Source organism: Choristoneura fumiferana, chromosome 14, assembly GCF_025370935.1.
Source record: "Choristoneura fumiferana chromosome 14, NRCan_CFum_1, whole genome shotgun sequence".
NCBI lineage: Eukaryota > Metazoa > Arthropoda > Insecta > Lepidoptera > Tortricidae > Choristoneura > Choristoneura fumiferana.
Genome location: NC_133485.1, coordinates 9,642,045 through 9,664,256, shown reverse-complemented (window position 1 = coordinate 9,664,256; position 22,212 = coordinate 9,642,045). Strand labels below are relative to the sequence as shown.

The 22,212-nt window shown below is 36.7% G+C and overlaps 1 protein-coding gene across 6 annotated transcripts in view; it reads left to right on the top strand.

The window, feature by feature from the left end:
• The window catches only part of Dscam4 (Down syndrome cell adhesion molecule 4), a 93,925-nt gene that overhangs the window by 55,014 nt on the left and 16,699 nt on the right, over nt 1-22,212 (top strand). For all 6 annotated transcript variants that reach the window (XM_074097655.1, XM_074097650.1, XM_074097649.1 and 3 more), the window contains exons 11-19: nt 10,526-10,687; nt 12,782-13,081; nt 13,450-13,569; nt 15,832-16,005; nt 19,864-20,014; nt 20,365-20,515; nt 20,661-20,790; nt 21,144-21,311; nt 21,961-22,091. In XM_074097655.1, the coding sequence (XP_073953756.1) occupies nt 10,526-10,687; nt 12,782-13,081; nt 13,450-13,569; nt 15,832-16,005; nt 19,864-20,014; nt 20,365-20,515; nt 20,661-20,790; nt 21,144-21,311; nt 21,961-22,091 (1,487 nt within the window). The remainder of the gene's footprint in view (nt 1-10,525; nt 10,688-12,781; nt 13,082-13,449; nt 13,570-15,831; nt 16,006-19,863; nt 20,015-20,364; nt 20,516-20,660; nt 20,791-21,143; nt 21,312-21,960; nt 22,092-22,212) is intronic.

Genomic DNA, 22,212 nt, shown 5'->3' with positions numbered 1-22,212 from the left:
AACAAATAGTACCTAGGTATTACATGTGAAATAAATAGTTTTGTTTTCCATCTACATTGCGAAAGACGCTTTTGTATTAATTTTGTATTAGCTCCAGCACTTAAATCTTCTCACGCGTATCAGTAGTATCACGCTTAAAGCCAACTTTCATCGTATAAATACGTCGCGGGTGTAATTGGTTTCCCGATATACGCTGCTGCCTGCATACACGGCAGCCAATTTTAGTGCCGCTAAGCCCTCAGATCTGGCTGTTGACATATAAATTAAGTCGGATAAAGAGATGGCGATGAAAGGGTTCCATTGGTAATGATTGCTACAAGTGCTGGAGTGATTTTGAATAGTAAATGACACTGAAATGGAATCTTTTTTACTAAATGCAAAAGTACCTACACAGTAGATGTAACACAACACTATATGTATGTAAATGTTTTAAAAGAGTGCGAATGAGTCCGCTACCGCTTTATAGGTAATACTTTTTAGCTTCAGTCGTATGTTTTTTATACTTAAATGGCTAATTAAATATGGGAATGGAATGTGCAAAATTTCCTTCAAATTTAGCCTTTGGGTGAATAGTAGGTTCAAGCCAGTTGGCCGCTCGATTAAACGTAAGTAATCATTACATTACCATCCCACGTTTATTACCTCAACGGGTGGAAAATTCGTAAGAATTTTGATCTCGCCAGATTTAGCATCGGTATCGTCTTTGGTTTTCATAAAAATTTAACCCTGAGCATATTTTTTTTACAAGCATTTATTTAGTTTTATCTGTCTCGTTGTCTGTCTCTCTGTCTGTCTGTCTGTAATCAAATCTTGCAAGTTAAATTCGACTACCTTCCAGTAGTTGGATTGACTTGAAATTTGGTACTTATGTAAATTGCGTAACAAAACAATAATCTGGTAGTGACATCCTGGTAATCCGGCCAGGATCGTCTCCACAGGGCGAAACTTTAATTCAACGGTTAATGGCATCGACTTGAAATTTGGTATGCAAATATAGTTTGGGTGACAATACAAGTACAGTCAACGAAAAGTACAGTCAGCAAAAAAGCTTGTTTTAAAAAAGAAATTTTTACAAGTTCAATTATACTTGCCAAATTGGTAATGACGAAAAACACTGAAAAAACACTGAATCTTTACTCCTCTACTGTTTTTAAACTGAGGTTCGATGTGTTAGCCGATATTTTGTTATCTTCATTCTTTGAGTCTATTTAAGAAAAATATGAAACTCTAAGATCCATCCAGAAAATCGTCCAACAAACCAAGGCAAGCTTACTTCTGTAGGTAGTGCTCATAAATAGTCAAATTTACTATCACTTACCTCACACCTCTCAAAATGGTCAATTTTCCTGAAACCTTTTACCCAATCAGCCCGATTGATTCTGTAAGTCGAGCCTTTTGAATCGATACTTAAATGGAACCTTGCCTCTGTAAGCCATGGTTGTACTTACTATATATACACCGTGTTTTTTGATATCCGTTAACTTCGGCAGACGACAGTTCATTGATATGAACTAACTGATAATTAACTTTTTCGCAAAATTTAAAAAAAAAGTTTTTTTTTCAAGAATAAAAATCTTTTTTTCTTGCATTATAATAGCTTCACATTCATTATTAATTCTTAAATTGTAAAATAAACAAACTTGATAAGTGATATTGACGTGACACGTAAAAGAGGCATCAAAAAAATCCACATATTTAACTTTCTTTTGCTAAATATGTGTGAATTAAAAAAATAAGACTGAAAAAAAAACATAAATTAAAGACCTTTGCGCTGTTTTATTGCTAATAATTAATTATCTTAACACTTGGTTATCTTTTAAACAGTAAGAGTTAGACCACTGCAGGGCTACTACGAAACTCGAAACTCGAAGTTCGTATCGAACCGTCCCTCTCGCTCTCGTATTAAATAGTACATATAAGTGTCAGAGGGACCGCACGACACGAACTTCGAGTTTTGAGTTTCGTAGTAGCCCTGCTGGTGTCTTAGAGAAATTAACTTCATTTGACATGTAGATTGTCCCTTTAAAGTTAACGGATATCAAAAATAACAGATGAGATTAAGAGGATCCCTTCGATTTCATTCATGATAAAAAAATTGTAGTACCTAATAATTATAAGTGAGTCTACAAATTATTTTATTATTGAAAAAACGCCTTGCAGTAGCGTAAAATAAAAATTACCTATTTATTTTTTTATACAGATTGCCCGGAATAACCATTTATGAACTTCAGGTGACTCATTGGCGTATTGAGAAGAGTAGGAACCTTAAATGTCTCAGTCCAATATTTGATAGTTTTTTTTTAATCTTATCTATCACCTGAAGTTTCTAGGTCATCATATCTCCGGACGTACATGTTCAAATCTTCTTTTTGATCGAGTTGGTATAAATAAAATTGTTTTAGTTCAAAACATGGTAGGTTAGGTACATCGAATTAAAAAAGAAAACTATTACAGAACTGGTTTAACTTTTCTTTAAGTTTATCAAATCCTAACAAAACATATATCGAAAAATAGTTAACGAAATTTTTTGTATTGTATTTTTTTACAAACTTCTCTCGATGTCTTCGCGTGGGAAAAAGAGTTTCTGTAATTGTTTTGTAAATTTTCAAACAACCTGCGGCCGTATTTTCTATCGCTCTCGCTGCTTACAATCGCATTCACCATCTCTTTTCTACCTTCATCCCATACCGTGTGACCGAAAGAAGTGGTGACTCCGAGTGCGTGAAGATAATAAGGCATTTGGTTTCAAAAAGGAATTACGTTTCAAAGTTCAACTAGTTTCAAATAGTTCAACTGTACCAAAGAAACCCTGATTGTGGTTGAACCGCTCCGCCAGCCAAGTGCTCGGCTCCCATCTCGAAGCTTTGATTCAACCCCAATCCGCGGGCTACTTAGCGGTGCCTGGGCCGAATTACCATATTGATGATGATTACTTTTGAGTACGTTCGGTACTAAGAGGCGTATTGCAAATGATCGGATGCGGTGTTCTCTTGTTTCGCAGATAGGAAATTCAAAGAAACTCGTTAATTGTTTCAACGACTATTTACTTGAATGAAACATATTTCACAAAAACAAAATTCATAGTGTCAATCAACGAACATATCAAACGGTAATTAAGTTTAGTAATTATTATTTTTTAACGAATATTATCTGTTCAGTGTACTTATTTCTTCATGTCATGATGTGATCAGCATCAGCACCAACCACAAGTAGGTTAGGTTGAAACTACGACCCTAACATAACAATATCTTTTCTTGATAATAAAATAAGTTTACTATTAACTAAATGAGGATAAAGAATAGGTATTCACGAACATCTGTTTGAGAGGGCATATAGGTTGAATCACTAAGGTACCATGGTGAAATCTTCATCATCATCATCATCTCAGCCGTAGGACGTCCACTGTTGGACATAGGCCTCCCCCACAGACCTCCAGTCGCTTCGGTTGGCAGCGGCCTGCATCCACCGTGAACCCGCGGCTTTAACCAGGTCATCCGTCCGTCTCGTTGGTGGGTGTGGTGTTATTGGTATCTAATTATTTAACTTTGCTTTAATTGACATCTGTTTTCCAAACAGTTTCTTGGTATTGCTTTCCCTGGTATTATCATGCTTAAATCGCACACAAGTACAATCGAATTGTTCCAAAGTCCAACGAAACAGAAAATCTCAGAAATGTAATAACATTTCTCATTATCATTAATTTTATGGTCTTGACAAATTCCAAGAACTCTAGCATTATCAAAATTAATAAAGGGTTTAGGTAGTGCCACGAGAGTTGAAGTGAATGATTACACACACAGCTACATGAAGTGCTGGTTAAAAAAGAAAAAAAGAAAAAAAGAAGAATGAATTAAATGAATGAGTGAACGTCAAATTCCATTACATGACATGTTCTTGTGTACGCGTACTAACTCTAGTGGCACTACATGTACCCACATTAAATTTGTTGATATGTTTAGCCAAGTCACGCGTTTAATCTAATTGACTTTGTATCCGCACACGCCTAGAAACGGTTTTATAAACCTTATTCCAAGAAAAGATTTTCCGTACAAAATAATTTCAGTCTCTTTCATTTTGCATGAGCTGAGTGACAAGCAAGCTATTCTCAAACCTAATGTTTTATTCATACAAAATGCCGCTTAATTCTGGTACCAGGAAGTTAAAATATGAAGATTTTTTGTTTCGCCCGTAATTTATTTTCCTCGATCATTAACGCGTTTCAAATATTTCGTTCAATTTTATTCTAATGAATGCTTGTAAGGTTTTTGCGAATGTTTGCTTTTGTTTTTGGTGTTGTTTTTGCTATGAACCTTCAAAGGAAAGGAAACGTCGAAACAAACATACAACACGTGAACCTTTAAATAACCCAATAAAATTTAATGCTCACTATTATTTTGGTATTTACAGTTTGCAGGAAAAGTAAAGACCTAAATAGTTTTAGAGCTCAATAGTACCGATACACAAGCCTAGTGCCAAAGAGTATTGTAATGTCCTAGTGCCCAAGTCTGCGATGAAGAACGGATGGCACGCGTGCCAGTTTTGGCACGTGATAAAATAATTATATAGGGCACATCACTAATCATAGAATGTACGTGCTTTATTCACTCGGATAGCTTTATTTTTGTCTATACAGTTACTAATTGAAGAATTTTTGACGGCGCTTATAGCTTAGATTAATAAGGTTTAAAAAAAACTGTATATTTACATAGACAAGATCGCCGCATTAAATTTCTGTGGGTCTTGTAGAGCTTTTAGATTATTTATTTACTTCTGCTCCTGTTCTTATCTACACCTGGAAAGTAAAAACCGTAAAAGCTGAAGACAAAATATTTTTTAACTTTCGTTAATCACTCTTAATTATGAATGTCAATCTACCACCTATTCGGAAAAAACTCTGTTGAGAAAAATCTGTGAAGTAACTCTACAAGATATATCTTTTTCCCCAACAACATATTTAATGCAAGCTACATGACTCATTGTGAAAAATAAGACAACCAGTGCCTTGTTAAATAATATTCTGAAACACGGCACACATTTTGGTAGATCACGTAAAGAAAAATTTATGGTCAACCTTTTTGAATCCTGGGTCACTAAATTTTTCTATAATAATGCTTTTTGCCAACGACATGGACGGATGACCTGGTTAAATCCGCGGGTTCACGGTGGATGCAGGCCGCTGCCAACCGAAGCGACTGGAGGTCTATGGGGGAGGCCTATGTCCTACAGTGGACACCCTACGTCTGAGATGATGATGATGATGATGAATGCTTTTAATATAAACATCATTATAATAAGGTTTTGTGGTGACCTGTAAATCAATTTTTTGACTATTCAATGCTTTTATGTCCATACGTAAAATCTCGTCAGCCTTACATACCGCCTTAGCGAGAAGTTTTAGAAAATGGTGAGGAAAAGAGTAACGAATTAAGCTCTCTCGGGTCCCTCGGATCGCGACTTCATAGCAACAGGTCGTTAAGGAAACTACGCGAGGCAATGCGAGCTTTGTAAAGAGTTTCCTTGAATAAGGCTGCGTTTCCATCAGAGATGTGCGAGAATGTGTTGCAAATAATGAGTTATTCATGAGCCAATAGAAAGGCATGGAAACAACTCAGCGAAGCGAGGATAGGTATAAAGCTTTTCTATTATGCAGTGTGTTACCGGCAGCAAGGTCTTTTTTAAGAGCGGTTAAAGTAACGTATTTTTGTTACTTAACTATGACATTAATCCATACTAATATTATAAATGCGAAAGTGTGTGTGTTTGAATGTTTGTCCGTATTTCACGTTGAAACGGAGCGACGGATCGACGTGATTTTTTGGCATAGAGATAGTTCATGGGCCCGAGAGTGACATGCGATAACCGAATTCCATCCGGGGAAGCCGCTAGATTAATTAATAAACCTAAATTCAGACTTTGGTAACTTTTTAACAAAATTATAACTGTCAGCAATGTACAGCAAAGTAAACTGACTAGTACGTGTAAATGACAGCCGACAGATAGGTACTTTGATTATTACTTTTCTCAATTTACTTTGCTGTACATTGCTGACAATTATAATTTTGTTAGAAAGTTAACAAAGTCTGAATTTTACTTTATTAATTAAACTAATGTCATGGTTAAATTACAGAAATACATTACTTTAACCTCCCTTGAAAAAGCCTGGCGGCTGGTAACACACTGTATAAACACATCGCACATCTCTGATGGATACGCAGCCTAACTCTGTATTTGCTATGTGAAGTGTGGTTGTTGGTTATGGTTTCGACGTAGAATGTTCGTCAGTGTTTTGTTTGGGCTAGCGAGTTGTAGAGAAGTTGATCAAAGCATGGTTATATATATGTAGTAACCTAATTACATTATGTATGAGTCGTGCAAGTGTTTGCAAAAACTTAAGGGGTTTCACTCAGACTATTACGCGGATTACTAGGCGTGCATTTTTACAAGTTTTTATTTAACTTCACTTCATATTTGTTTGTTATTTAGGTTCCTCATATTTTTGTTTATTTAATTTTTACTACGAGCTTTTTTTCTGCTGACCCGCATTATCATCCATCAACATATATACATATGTACATTTTTCAAATCAATCTGACCAATTAAAGTGGATCAAAATTAACTTGGAAAATTGGTTTATTTGCTTCAAGAATTGCAAGTTAAATTTGCGTTAATTTTATTTTTTCTCGTCTTTACTTCTGGCTATAAAACATTTATTTAGTAGAGGTAAAAGCGTAAAAAGGCTCGCATTTTTAAATAAAATAACAAGTTGGCGACTTCCGATTGATGAACCCTCTTCGTTCCGCCCAATCTACCTTAGAACATAATGAAGTAAACTCCGCCTGAAATTTATAAGACCGTAAAAATTCCCTCCTCGCGTTTAACAGAATTACTGTGCAAGATTAAATAAAGGCTCCCTGGTCACTCCTTAGTAATTTTCCTTTTTCGTAGCGACCCTTGTCAACAACTGGGTCTTATCTTTTTCATAGAACACTCTCATTAAGCTGACCGAAGGTTTTTGATACCTGAATTGATATAAAAGGTGTGCGGCCTGTGCGAATCAAAAGATTACCTTTATATTCGAGCCACGCGGGGCCCAGATTGAACAGGGATACACGGCCAACTAAACTCACCTCCATTTGCGGGGTAAGCTGTGGTAACCCTCGCTGGTGTAGAATCTTACTCAAGCATTATTTACGCGACGGTTTTGCCGCCGGTTTTTTGAATGATAATCAGATAAACATTAACATTATAATTTTATTCGTGAAAAAGTTGCAACTATTCATACTAATTCACATTTATCTCACAATAGATTATTTTTCTTTTATATAATATTACTAAAGATAGAAAATGTATATCTAATTCTGTAGCATTGTATTACAAATTTTTAGTTAAGAAAAATATTGGGTTTTTATTTTTTTATATTTCCATTCAGAAAAATAACAAATTTTTACTTCGTTTCACCAAATTATTTAGACGCACTTGAACCTTCCCGGTCGATGTTTACCATCGCCGATGCTTTTGTTCATTGCCACTATAACATAAAAACTATCTATTGCGTCTGTTTATAAGCCAGTAAAGGTGTGAAGATTACCTAGTGACCTATTTTAAGACAGAATAAAGCAATATAACAGTCAAAGTAGTCACGAGGAGCGAAAGCACTCATAATTCCGTCTTTCTTCTCTGAGCCAATCAACTATTTTACCGACACTTTGGGCGTCTCCTGCGTTACCAAAATTGTCTCTGGCGTTACCAAAAAATCGTACTTCCAACAAGATATTTCACGGTTTAATAGTATGAACTTACGTAGGATGGCATGTATTCATGTATGTACACCATCTATTAAATTACAGAAAAAACATGTTTACTTACAAAAATCTGCAATTGTTTGAAAAATGTCGCGGACAGATTAGTGTCGGTAAAAAAGTTGATTGGCCCCTCTATGGCATGCTTTCTCTAAGTGAGAATTAAATGAATGAAACATATTACGTTAGTTTAATTTGAAAAGGCGCGGTTCTTGGCCAACTTTGGGCTCCTAACTGGTTGAATTTTGTTTGGTGTCGGTTGGCTAAACTCCCGGCCGAGTTCCATGGCTGCTCAACGCCGGCAATTTACAGTTAGAATTTTACTTTATTTACTTGCCCCGCTTTTTAGACCAAGTTCGAGTGGCATTATACAGCGAATTTTATTTAGCCCATTTGCATAGTTGCTACAGAAAACCACTCGGAAATTTCGCTCTAGTTTTAATAAAGCTTCCAGTAGGAGTGAATATAAATCCGTACAAAGTTCCAAAAAAATATTATATAACTATCCATGAACCAACTTGCCGTATAAAGCGTAGGTTATATTTTTAACTAGTAAATAAATATTGGTGAAATAGAATAGAATAGAATACACTTTATTGTTTAGCCGTGTTACATAGATGGTATTAAAATATTACAAGTGTTAGGTTCCAACGGTTACCCATTTCGAGTGTATTATTTTAATTAAAACTAAAGAGAACAAACAAAACCGATATAATTATTAGTTTAAATTTCATATCATGCAGCATTTTAACTAAATTCATTAGGAAGCTGCTTAAAAACTCGAATAGCACTAATAGATGTGCTTTTGCCGTAAGTTTTATGTTTCACTAAAGGCAATGATAAATTGTACCTATATTGAGTGCGTAAGTTATCGTTATCGCATAGGGAGGTTAGTGGTGTCAAGTAATTTTTGTTACTTTTTACGAAGTTACAGAGCTAGTAAATATAAATGCTTGTTAGTGTCAGGTTGCGAAATTGCTTAAGCTTAGTTTTTGTTAAATCTACCTCTAAGTTTATTGATTTTAACCAACTGACGACAGTTTTTACAGTCTTATTTATATTTCTTTGGAAATCTTCATTCAGCGTTTCACCAGTAAATAAAGTTGTCGCATCGTCTGCGAACATTACGCGTAATTCATCCATAACGTTTGGTAATTCGTTGACATGAGTTAAAAATAAAAAATTTAAAAAATAAAACCGACTCCAAAAAATAAAAAAATAACAAAAAATGGAACCGACTACAAACCTTGAAAATATTTTTCTAGGTAAGTAGGTACGTACTAGCTCGAAGTCGGTGCCTCAGCACGAGCCAGCAGGAGTGGGACAATTCACAATAGTCGTCTACTCACCTACATACTATGGGTTTCAATCCCTCCTGCTGGGTCGTGCTGAGTCACCGACTTCGAGCTAGTACGTACTACTTACCTAGAAAAATTTTCAAGGGTTTGTAGTCGGTTCCATTTTTTGTTATTTTTTTATTTTTTGGAGTCGTTTTACTTTTTTGTTAAATTTTTTTTTATTTATCACTTTTTAGTGATTTGTAGCCAAAGAACATCTCACAACGATTCCATTAAGCTCAAACACGACTTAGTTACGTTGTTTTATAACAGAGTTCCGTTGCCTACCTTCTGGCTTCAGCATCAGATCAGTTCGAAAGAATCATTAACTTAAAGCTTCTTCTTAGTTGCTTATCTAGGTAAGTATAATAATCATGATAATTTAAATTTAACCGTGCAATACTTGTTATTGATAGTAGTAGTCCGTTGGTCAAATCTGGTCTTCATCATCAGTTCCACTTCACCAAATTATGATTTGCAAGAGCAAATGCACGAGTTACTGCTAAATATATCCAAATTACTATAGGTGTCCCTACAATATTTGAAAAGTTCCTCGATTTCCTTAAGATCAAATCATCAGATCCTAATTTGCTGCTTATGGGACCTAATTGAAAGCATTCCTAGACGAACTCAAAAAAAATTTTCAAATCGGTTCATAAATGACGGAGTTCTGAGGTAACAAACATTAAAAAAAAAAAAAAAAAATACAACCGAATTGATAACCTCCTCCTTTTTTGAAGTCGGTTAAAAAGAGGCCCTAAAATACTGCCTTGAAGTACTCCAGGTTAATACTTTTGAAATCAGATCTTACTTGTTCAATGGTTTTTGGTATTTTTATAACCTGTTACTTTAGAATTTAGATTATACGAACGGTCACGTTGCCATGGTAAGATTAACGTGCCTATGTTACCCAATCTTCTAAATTGGATCCTGTTATGTGTGACTGAATTCATACGGCTCAATCAAACTCATTAGAGTCTCATGTTACGTACGACCACCGTACGACGACTCCCGGGATGTAATCAAGTAAAATAATTCAATTTTAATGTATATTATACGCGTATACGATTATATTAGTATACGATTTTTTTAAACTAATCTTAATTCTGTAACAGCATTCTATCTCATCGACACGCAAAACTGTCAATTTCACTGAAGTTACATTTCGAAACCTTCATTTATTATTTATTTCCAAGAAGACGAAAGCTATATGAGTACCTACCTACATGATCGCGATAAAATTGATTTGTTAAGTAAAATAATTTAATACTGCGTAAACTTCAAGCAAATTGACAACAGAGCTCACTAGCGATGCTTTTACTGAATGGAACTTGTAATCATAACTTTTTCACCAGCTGCTGGCATTTAAAACTTTATTCTTATTCACAGACGGTCAAACGCTGCCTTTGAACCGTCGGCAGCGAGTGTTCCCCAACGGAACAATGATTGTGGAGCAGACCCAGCGAGGAGAAGACGCGGGCACGTACACCTGCCAGGCTGCGAACAGACAGCGACATGCGGCACGCCGGGAGGTGGAAGTTCAGATATTAGGTCAGTCCGTCACGTGTAGGATAAATGCATTAACCAATTGTTTTTTTTTCGTTTGTTATCCCTGAACTCCTTCGTTTATGGAACGATTTGGATTTTTATTTAGGAGAGGATACTTAACATGATTAGGATTGAGTTTGACGTACCTAAGTGACGTAAAAAAGGTCAGTGACGACTTTTGTATACATATTGACGATTATTTCTTCGACATAAAAAAGTTGATGTGAAAAAGTAATTTGATATTTAAATTGGTAATTAATTTGGCGGATCCGGTAGGATCGCTTGTTGCAAGTAGGCAATAGTCGACTATGAAATTTCTGTGCAATCATGGGGCTAGTGCTATTAAAATTTATACGTCAATGTGATAATGAATCAGCCTTATTGTTTTTGTTATGATATTGGAACTGTCAAAATTATTATTATTATTATTTTTTTATTCGACTGGATGGCAAACGAGCAAGTGGGTCTCCTGATGGTAAAGATCACCACCGCCATAGACAACTGCAACACCAGGGTATTGCAGATGCGTTGCCAACAGAGGCTAAGATGTAATACTCAAGTGCCAGTTATTTCACCGGCTGTCTTACTCTCCACGCCGAAACACAACAGTGCAAGCACTGCTGCTTCACGGCAGGATTAGCGAGCAAGATGGTGGTAGCAATCGGGCGGACCTTGCACAAGGTCCTACCACCTGCGAATTATTAGACAGTTATGTTTTTAGTCGACTATCCTGAACTATAATTTTAGAAAATATTAAAATAAACACCGAAAATAATAGGAGAAATCCTTCTTTGGGGTGCCTGTTTCACCAATTTCCTATGCTGTTGTATTTACATACATTCCCCTAACAGTTGACACTCAACAGGCGTGACCTTCCTTCATTATTTGATTCATTCCTCAACAGTAAAACTCAAACGCTTTAAAGTCAAACGTAATCAGAAATTTGGGCATAAACTTTCTCATTTTCTGTAGTAAGCTTTAGAGCGCTATAAAATCACAAATTCAAGTGGGGCGGAGTAACTCATCCGTAATTCATTAAAGTTAGCGCGTTTACCATTCCGGCGGTATCCACGGAGCATTAAACTCACAGCTTTTCCCGGTTAATAGGGCAATAAAAAAAAAACTTCAGCAGTACACGCACTATGGAACAAACCCAAACTGAGGTGCTGCAATAGGTACCTACTCGTATTACCGTAAACGGCGCTAAGATAAATCACGTTAATTAACAGTAAATAAAAAAGTTTCGTTGGAAAAATAAAAGCACTCGGCCCGGAGTTCGGACTTCGGTCTTGATTAGAATACAAAGTTTCTGAAAAGTCAAAGATACCTACTTTATCGGTAATCTATCTTTGCATTGCCCGAGTTACAAATTTCCACCCCAAGCTTCAACTTTTGCGAAATTTGGTATCGATTCAGCACATTATAAAATCACTTAAATAAAATAACTTGGTTAACTTGGGTTACTTACATTTATTTTAATACAGCACCCAGATCGCTTTGAGAAGCATTTTAAACCTTTCCTTATACTATAATGTATGTATTATGCCTAGCTTTCTTGTTTATACCACTATAAAACTTACAATGGAATAGCCATACTCGTAAAAACTAAGTAACAAACTCGCTTCACACAAATAGCACAACTTTTGATAAACCGATCCTCGGGGGCCGAAGCACAGCGAGTTACGTGGCAGGGGAAATTTTCAGCAAAAAAGGCGAAACTTTCAAATTCCTAATTATATTTTCACGCCCAATTCCCGTAGCCAACGCTAGGCGTAACGTTTCCCCCGGCGCAGTAAAAGCAGCGCTCCACAGTGCCAACGCGGCAACCGAATACATTGCATTTCTGCGGAACAGTCAGCGTCAACAAGAAATATTTATGCGCGAAATGCCCGAGCTCTGGAAGTGAAAACCGCAGGCACTTATAACGTTGTCACGTGGTCAATAATTGGACGACCGACCGCTCGCTGTGAAACCGCTATTTAGGTCCAGTAATTAAAATTGGATTAGAGCTGACGAAATGAGCACGACTCTATTCTGGTTAATAATAAGGGTGAAATTACTCTCAGAAATTCAAAAGCAATTATTCTCTGTTCGCAGTTCAACCGAAGATCTTACCTATTCAGCCTTTGACAAACTTGCTAAGGGAAGGCATGAGGGCAGCCATTTCTTGTCAAATTTTGGAAGGTGATTTGCCGATTGCGTTTCGGTGGGAAAAGAACGGGCAACCTGTGACGTCATCCCCGTATGCGCCTAGTGGGATTATTACGAGGCGAATGGATGAATACAGTTCGTCGCTGGTCATTGAGCACATCACTTCTCTGCATAGTGGGAATTATACATGCATTGCGTCCAACGTAGCGGGCTCGGAGCGGTTCACGGTTCCACTTACTGTCAATGGTAAGCAAATAATCCTTTATCTACGTAAGTCGTTACTTTTTAAGGTTCCGTAGCCAAAATGACAAAAACGGAACCCTTATAGTTTCGCCATGTCTGTCTGTCTGTCTGTCCGCGGCTTTGCTCAGGGACTATCAATGCTAGAAAGCTGTAATTTTGCACGAATATATATGTACACTATGCCGACAAAATGGTACAATAAAAAAATCAAAAAAAAATTTTTTAGAGTACCTCCCATAGACATAAAGTGGAGGTGATTTTTTTTCGAGTTAAGTTCGATGTAACGAGTTAAGTTTAGTTCATAACTTTCATAAAAAAATCATTATGTTTCAAAACTCATTAGTATAATATTGTACTTCATTTTGCGTCAGTGCCCCCTCGTTGGCGATTGGAGCCAAACGATGTAGCAGTGGCAGCAGGACACGACGTGACTCTGCAATGCCAGGCTGACGGGTACCCGAAGCCTACCATAACGTGGAAGAAAGCTGTTGGTAAGATCCTGACAAAAAGTTTTACCTGTGGCCGTATTGTATAACGATCACAATTCACGAAGCTACAAGTTACGGTTTACAAGCGGTAAACTTTTCAATGCATACTGTTAAACAAAGACTATCGCTTGTAAATTGTAACTTGTAGCTTCGTGAAATTGCAATGGACACTAAAGCTCACGATCGCGTACCCCATCTCTTTTAACCCACATACTACAGTCGAGTTCATAAACTTGTGAGCAAAATTGCAATCAAAAATATCTAAACACGCTTCGACGCCGTTAACAATAGAGTCGTTTTCAAGTATTTTTGATCAAATTTTTGCTCACAAGTTTATTAACTTGACTGTACCTATCCCGTGTGAGAAGATGTGGTGAATGCAATTGTGATTCCGAGAGCATTAGACAGTAAGGCCTCTGCTTACTCAATTTGTGACTAATAGGAAAGAGGAATTCAATTTTAACTCCAGGTTGGCAACTATTATAATTATTTTACAACTTAAGCACCTATAGATAGACACAGAAATTGTGAACTACATGAACAAAACCGCCACGTTGTTTACGAATTAATGACTTGACAGCGAAGTGAGAACTACCTAATTTAGACTAAAAAAATCACCTTAAATAATTAATGTACCTATGATTAATTCTATAATACTCTAACAAAACTTACTAATCTACACAAAATGAAATAATGAGTTTTGGATTATTTATTTACAATGGCCTCAATTTGACCTGATTATGTTAGGTAGATACTCGATTTTAAAAAGCCCTATGATTGTTTAAAATACTATTTTCTCAAAAATGACCGTAAAAGTTGACATTATTCTTTACATATCAGAAGGTGAAGTGCATAGTTTATATGGTCAGCGAAAAATTAAAAAGTTAAAAAGGTTGCAGGCGCGCTAGCTCGACAATAATGAATTAGCGCGCCTGCAATCAGTCACATTTTTTTTAAGTTAAAAAGGCCATGGAAATGTTGGCACAAGTCGTATACAGCCAAGTTTAATGGCCGGTATCAGATATTTTGTTGGAACTCCGGACTTTTTCTATTGGGTCTGAAATAGCTTGTGGTGTTTTCGGTGAAAAAATACACCTGCAGTTTATTTATAATGAAAAAAGGCGGGAAAGCATAAGAAAAATATCGGAATGAAATTAAATTTTACAATATATTTTGAGAAAAAGTTTATTCTATTTCAGAATTATCCACCATTTTTGAGAAAAGCTTTATGTTAGTCTCGGTTGGAATAGCAATTGCTGGCTTCGTATTAGTTAAACGGACTCGCAAGCTCGTCCGTTTAATACTCATACTCAGCCAGCAATTGCCTACTTCCAGGCCACGACAATAATCTACTATTATTCTATTACGACCAGATGGCCTAGTGGTTAGAGAACCTGACTACGAAGCTTGAGGTCCCTGGTTCGATTCCCGTGTCGGGAGTCGGGGCAGATATATGTATGAAAAATACGAATGTTTGTTCTCGGGTCTTGGGTGTTTAATATGTATTTAAGTATGTATCTATATCTATATAATTATATTTATCCGTTGCTTAGTACCCATAACACAAGCTTTGCTAAGCTTACTTTGGGACTAGGTCAATTGGTGTGAATTGTCCCGTGATATTTATTTATTTATTTATTAGTGTGTTTCATATATGTTTCTCACAAAACGGTCTTTCCATCTATTCAAAATAAACTGTACACTTCCACAACGTGTTGTACATGGGTCAATCAACTTTTTAGTGTTGTTATTCTGTCCGGTGACTCAGGAGACAAACATTTTTTTATTCGACTGGATGGCAAACGAGCAAGTGGGTCTCCTGATGGTAAGAGATCACCACCGCCCATAAACAACTGCAACACCAAGGGTATTGCAGACGCGTTGCCAACCTAGAGACCTAAGATGGGATACCTCACGTGCCAGGAATTTCACCGGCTGTCTTACTCTCCACGCCGAAACACAACAGTGCAAGCACTGCTGCTTCACGGCAGGATTAGCGAGCAAGATGGTGGTAGCAATCCGGGCGGACCTTGCACAAGGTCCTACCACCTGCAATTTATACTATTAGCACACTTATAGTGGATTTGTACCCCATAAAATCATGCATTTAATAGGTAACGCAGGAGACGTTACCAAGGCCACAGAAAGTTGATTGACCCAGATACCTACTCTACCTACTTAGTTATCGCGCAATGAATTGACACATTTACCCTGCTTGACCTTTTTAGAATCTCAAGATTTTTAATTATTATTTATCTTAATTAGGGAACACTCCTGGCGAATACAAAGACTTCATGTTCGAGGGTAGTTCAAGAGTTTTGGACAATGGATCGCTGGTGTTCGAGCGAGTGACGAAAGACAGCGAGGGCCACTACTTGTGCGAGGCGAGGAACGACATCGGCGCTGGCCTAAGCAAACTTATATTTTTAAAAGTCAATGGTAAGTGTCTGTAATGTATGTGTATGTATTATAGAGTGGACTTCAAAATGTTAGTGTAATGTTATCAAGGGAGCGAGCAATGAAAGCAACAGCTGATCAAAGACTGGTTTATATTTCTTGAATGCATTCCTTATGTCTACCCTACATTTCTAACTACCCACATGCACATGTGTATATTATAATAATATTGACAGTTAGACATCTTAAAATTGGTACGTTTTCCGCTGTACCGTAAACTCAGGTTTCTATATTCCCGGCGTTCACCAATAGTCCAAACGGACTTTTTATCATTTCGAACTATTACGGAACTGCTAACGTCATCTAGGAGGTTCATCGCAGCCTAATCCAATAGAAAATGCACGATGAACCTCCTAAACGTTAGCAGTTCTATAATTGTTCGAAATGTTAAAAAGTCCGTTTAGACTATTGATGAACGCTTGGGACTATAGAAACCTGAGTTTACGGTTCGGCAAATAATAACCATAGGTACAAATTTGTGGGTAATTGTATTATTTCTTTAAATACTTATTAAATAGTGGCAAGTATAAAATTAAAGAATGGTCCGTACCGTATTTTTGGTCCAGTATAACATTCATTATTTAATTATTTATTTGCCAATAAAAACCCACCCATTTAAACTCTTCCAAAGAAAGCGGCGCTTGAAGTAAGTAATTAAACAAGAATAAAACTGGAAGGGAAGAGAAAATGTCTTTTCACCATCTGAAGGCACAGGGTCTGTTAAAGCTGCCATCTTTTTGTCGAACCGTCGGCGAAAAGTTGTGGAATGCCTTGATGGCAGCCATCGCTGGGATGAGTTTGGTCGGGGACAAGCGACCGTACTCAAATGAAAATTCTTTCGCGTCATTATTGCTCTGTAGCCCGCCGTGGAGCTATCCTTCCTATTGAAAACAATAGGACTTCCCTCTGTAGTATAGTACTGGGCACGGATCACCACTACATACACAGCGGCCGGCGTTTAAAATGTTTTATTGGACGCATTTTTCTTGATAGTGTTTGTTTTATTGGCAATTTTACACTTGGTTGGTTATCCGTCTGTTTGCCTATTTCAAACTCTTAAATATACCACAGTACCTACCTAAGTAAGTAGAACGCAAAATGTTTCGAAACTTTATTAAAAAATAACTCCAGGCTTATCTCGCTCAACAGTTCCATCACGTTTATTTCTTTAGTAGTCTGACGTTCTTTCAATTATCATTCGAATCACGGAAGGTCGGCAACTTTTCCTATAATTTTATATCTAACCGCGCCTCCCGGGCGGGAACTTTATTTAATTCTATAGAATTCCACGCCGCGCCCGATAACTCGCTCAAATTGCTGAACTGGCAGCATTCTATTGTACTTATGTAATATCGAAGGAAGTCCATTTTCTCGCCACTCCGCTACGTCTGATGAGCGCTGAGTGCCACCGCTACTTTAAAATTATACCCGGGTCACTTCAAAGCCCGCCCGACGTTTCCTCTCGCTTTTACGAATGTAAAGTATATTTCTCAATCGGTTTACTTATAAAACAAAAGAGAAATTTCCCGTTCATTGAGTATTTAATGGTTGATTTTAAGAGGGATGTAGCTAATAAAGGATATATTTTATGGCTCGACGTGGTGTCCGGAAGCGCGGTGACTCGCGGGCGTCTGAGCAGAAAACTCAATGACCGTGCGAGCGCAATACGTCTCCTCTTTATTGGAAAACGAGACAGTCGGTTTCCACTAGAATAAGTTCGCCGTGTACGTGTTTGTATTCACCGTTATTGGCTTTTGTTGAAAGGCAAATATCGGAAAGTAATACAATTTCAATTGTAACCATCGGTAGTCGGCAGCAAGCAGCAGTAACTGTTAAGTATGTACCTACTTCCAGTTGCAACAGCGGTTTCTTGGCGTACACTATACAAGAATAAGAAGTTTATATTTCAAAGTTGTCCTTTATCTTGCGCTATTTAAGTTAGCTTGCGTGAATTTAAAAATATTAAGGCGTTGCGATTTATGTAAATTGCATCAACTTGTTAGCTGGACTGGCAGCCGTGAGAATATTTCGCAAACTTCGATCGGCCGGGGGTGTCGGGCAGTCACGTCCACGCCAGTTTGTAAACAGTTCCTCGCTTCCAACAGTAATTGTATTTCCCGCTAGTTTATTTCGGTTTGACACGAGCTTTACGTCTGCGGAAAGACTCCAACATACCTTTTAACTGGCGAGCGCAAGTCATCATTTATCTTTTTATGAGCGGTGTTTATTGACGCTCGCAAAATAGAAGCGTTTGCTCCGTTTTCACACATTAAGGCAGTTTGTATTTACCTATTTTTACAAAGCGCTTAATTGTTTTATGTTGTTCAAGTTCTTAGTATTAAAATGAATGGAAAGTTTTTGCAGAATAAAGTTCTGTTGTGTTTTTAAAGTTACTTACTTAGATTCAAACAAATTACAAATTGCGCAGCTAAAAATGTAGGTATAGATAGTTATACAACCTCAGAGAAAAGCTGGGAAGTTTTCTTATGTTGTGCTTCTTTTTGTTAGATTGGATTGAGAATACTTTAAAATACAAAAGCAATAAAAAACTAAACTGAACTAACTGAACCTTGAAGCGCCTGATTACGAGTAGATTATAGTTAAATTAAGTTTATGAATTTTATGATTATGAGTTAAAAGTAGGATCGAAAAAAAGGTATTTTTAATTAGAAAGTTAGTATAGGTACACTTTGTAATTAGTCTGGTGATTTGTTTTTCGACATATTATTATCATTTTTCAAACAAAAATGTATAAATAAAAAGTCTTTCTCCCGTAGGTACCATTTTGTATCGACAATTTATGCAAATGTGACAAGACCATGGCAATAAATCATTGAAGTAGCTACAGTATAAGTAATAGGTTTCTGCCCATAAATATCACTGAGCGCCGCTAACACCGTGTCATAAATCTTTCAACCTTTTTCGCTTCATCGTAGACAATAACTTAGCAACCTTATTCCAAAAGCAAGATTCTTGCCACGAGAGCCACAAAAGGCCTTACAAAATACAAGGACAAATGCCTATTAAAACCGCGACCCTTCAGCGAAATGAGTTCTTACTTATAACTTGGTTTAATTAAAGTTGGCAGGAACCGTTATCGTTCAATACAGTTCGAGTAGCACTTGTGTAACTCGGGGTGTAATAAAGCGGATTGAATTAACATTTTCCATACGAACTGAAGGATTATTTGTTATTGGCATATAGGCAATTTGTTCTTTAAATCACATCTTTTCAATTCTTATAAGTACCTACTTATCATAAGTAGTCGGTGAATATAGATTACGAGCATTTTATTATTCAAAAATACTATTGCCTTCATAAAGTCTAATAGGTATTTAATGAAATAGAAAGCTGTTTTGTGAGGTTTCATCCAATTATATCAGACTTTCCAAGATTAATTGAAATAATATCTCCGAATTAACTTTTACTATACCTACTTCGTTTTTTTAGCATTAGAAAAAAGGTAAACAATCCTGACGAGTCTTTTTATTGAACAATGTTTTAAAAAAACAGTAACTATACTTATGATAGCAAAAGCATGTAAATGATCATAATATCCTTGCTAATTGTTACTATTTACTGTGACTTATTTTCCAAAAGTGTGTTTCAATAAAAAGACACGTCAAGATCGCTTACGTTCTTTATAATGTAAAAAAAAATTAACTATATTATATCACATTTGCAATTACATCTACGGTGTAGTTTAGGTACCTAATAATGAACCAATGAGATCGTGTAAAACAACATCCTCGACCGACAGCTATCTCTTTGAATGGCCTCTTGATAGTACGTCACATCCTTTTGTCGCCCAAATTTAGACTAATATGGCTGTAATTCCAGCTCCGGCCAGATTTCCAATGAAGAGCAAGACAGTGCAAGTGACAGCTGGTGAAGCGGCGCATCTTCAGTGTGCAGCTTCAGGCGACGCCCCGCTTGAAGTCAGTTGGCGCAGTCCCCATCATCACACCATCGCGCACCATCTGGACCAAAGGTAATTCCAGCTCCAACCAGAGGTCGTATATTGTCAAACGCGCTGACGTTCGCAATCGCATTCACCATTTTTTTCTACCCTTATCTTATATCGTGTCACAGAAAGATGCGGTAAAGACAATTGTGATTCTAAGTGTATTAGACAATAACGCAACAGGTTTCCGATAAGAAGACAGTGTCTGAACTTTGACGCTAAATCGTCAATCACATTCATCCATCCTTAGATCTACAAGTGAACAGCCTAAAGTTTGTTTTATATTCTTTTTTACCTATTGTATTACTTCTTATTTTTTTTTATATAATTTCATTAAAATTAACGTCTCGTTCTATATGATACTCATTTATCCACAGATACACTATTCGAGAACAAGTTTTAGATGACGGCCTAGTTTCAGAGCTGAGTATATTGCAGACGTATCGCCAAGACACCGGGGCTCTCACTTGTAGAGCCTCCAATGCTTATGGACAAGACGAAATGCTCATACATTTAGTCATACAAGAGGTAAACTAAAATCATTGACATAACAACAGCAGCTATTCTAAGTGCGAGTTCGAACCTTATTTAAGTTTTTTTTCTTACAATGTGTTTGATTGTTAGTTAGATTAATAATTGTCCTGTAGGTACTGATCGTGTGTTGTAATTTCAGGTGCCAGAAATGCCAAAGAATATTAGGATAATAGACCAGCAGTCCCGATCAATTCAGATATCTTGGACGCAACCATATGCTGGCAACAGCCCAATAATCAACTACATAGTTCAATATAAAGAAGCTTCAGGTGGGTACGAATTTACAATTTTTAAGTTACTCTTTTTGAGTTAGCCAAACTGGCCATCTTGAGATAAAAAGTGTTAAAAAAATCATGTCACTGGCCTCTTTGAACTAAAAATAACCCGAAGATATTCAACAAAAAAAGTATCGTTGTTTTTTTAATCCTTTGTAATGGCTTACCTACTCATTTCTATGTGGCTAGACCCAATATAGAATACAAACCAAAATAATGGTTCTATGAATTACCTACCGATTTATATTCAGTAAAGTTAAACAAACGTGTTTATCATTTCCTTATTTACCTGAAGTGTTTACATAGGAACAATCTATCAAAAACCTCATTATAAGCGATGATTGCAGAGCCTTGGCCTACGACGCCTCAGAAAGTGATCGTTCCGGGAAGCGTGACGTCAGCTAACGTACAGAACTTACAGCCTGCGACTTCCTACCACCTCCGAATCATAGCTGAGAACAGACTGGGGCAGAGTGAGCCTAGCCAACTCGTGCAAGTAACTACAACTGAAGAAGGTGACCAAATTCTTTTTTTTATATATAAAAAATGCAAATACTTTGTACCTTAAATTAAATGTTCGCCAAACTGTGAGACAGTTTGTTGGCGTTGCGCTCAATCAAATCTTAAACTACGACAAGTTAGGTACTTTACACTAAGATAACAAAAAATAATACCAATACGGCATACGATAACTACAAACTTTTATGTATATATTGGTTCAATAGAAATTGCAGACACGACAATGTAAACAAACCCATTATACCTTCATTCATTATTTTTACCATTGGACAAGTAATAAAATCAGAAGTTAGGTACACTCTTCAAATTTATCCAGAAATACTTGCTTAAATTTAGTTTTCAGACTACCTATAGCAAGTTTCGGTGTTTCAAGTAAAAGATAAATTTTAGGAATTAAGTATTGCTGTGTTTTTTTTTAACTCTACCCACTATAAAATTCTAATAAAAAGCTTACTTACATAATAATCTTGAACCATCAAAAACTAGTCCACACGTCTTTCTCATTTACTTTTCAATACTTTATGCAAAATGTTGAGAACGCATCCATAACGCCACTAATGATTCGCACCATTCAAAAACCTAAGGCGCAAAAATACACTCAAGATAGTTATACTTGTCCTATCTTATTGATTGTTGTGTCTGTAGTACCAAGCGGGCCGCCGTTGGACGTGAGGGTGGAAGCCAAGAGTTCCACGGAGCTGATTGTGAGCTGGGAGCCCCCACAGCGGGACCTCTGGAACGGGAACATCCTTGGCTACTACGTGGGATTTCAGGAGGTAATTATAAGCTAAAATATTCCGGATACATTTTAAGACATCTATAATATTCCTCGACGGAAAGTACGGAAATATGAAATTATTGGACTCATCTAGCACCTCGTCAGACGACTGCCTACAT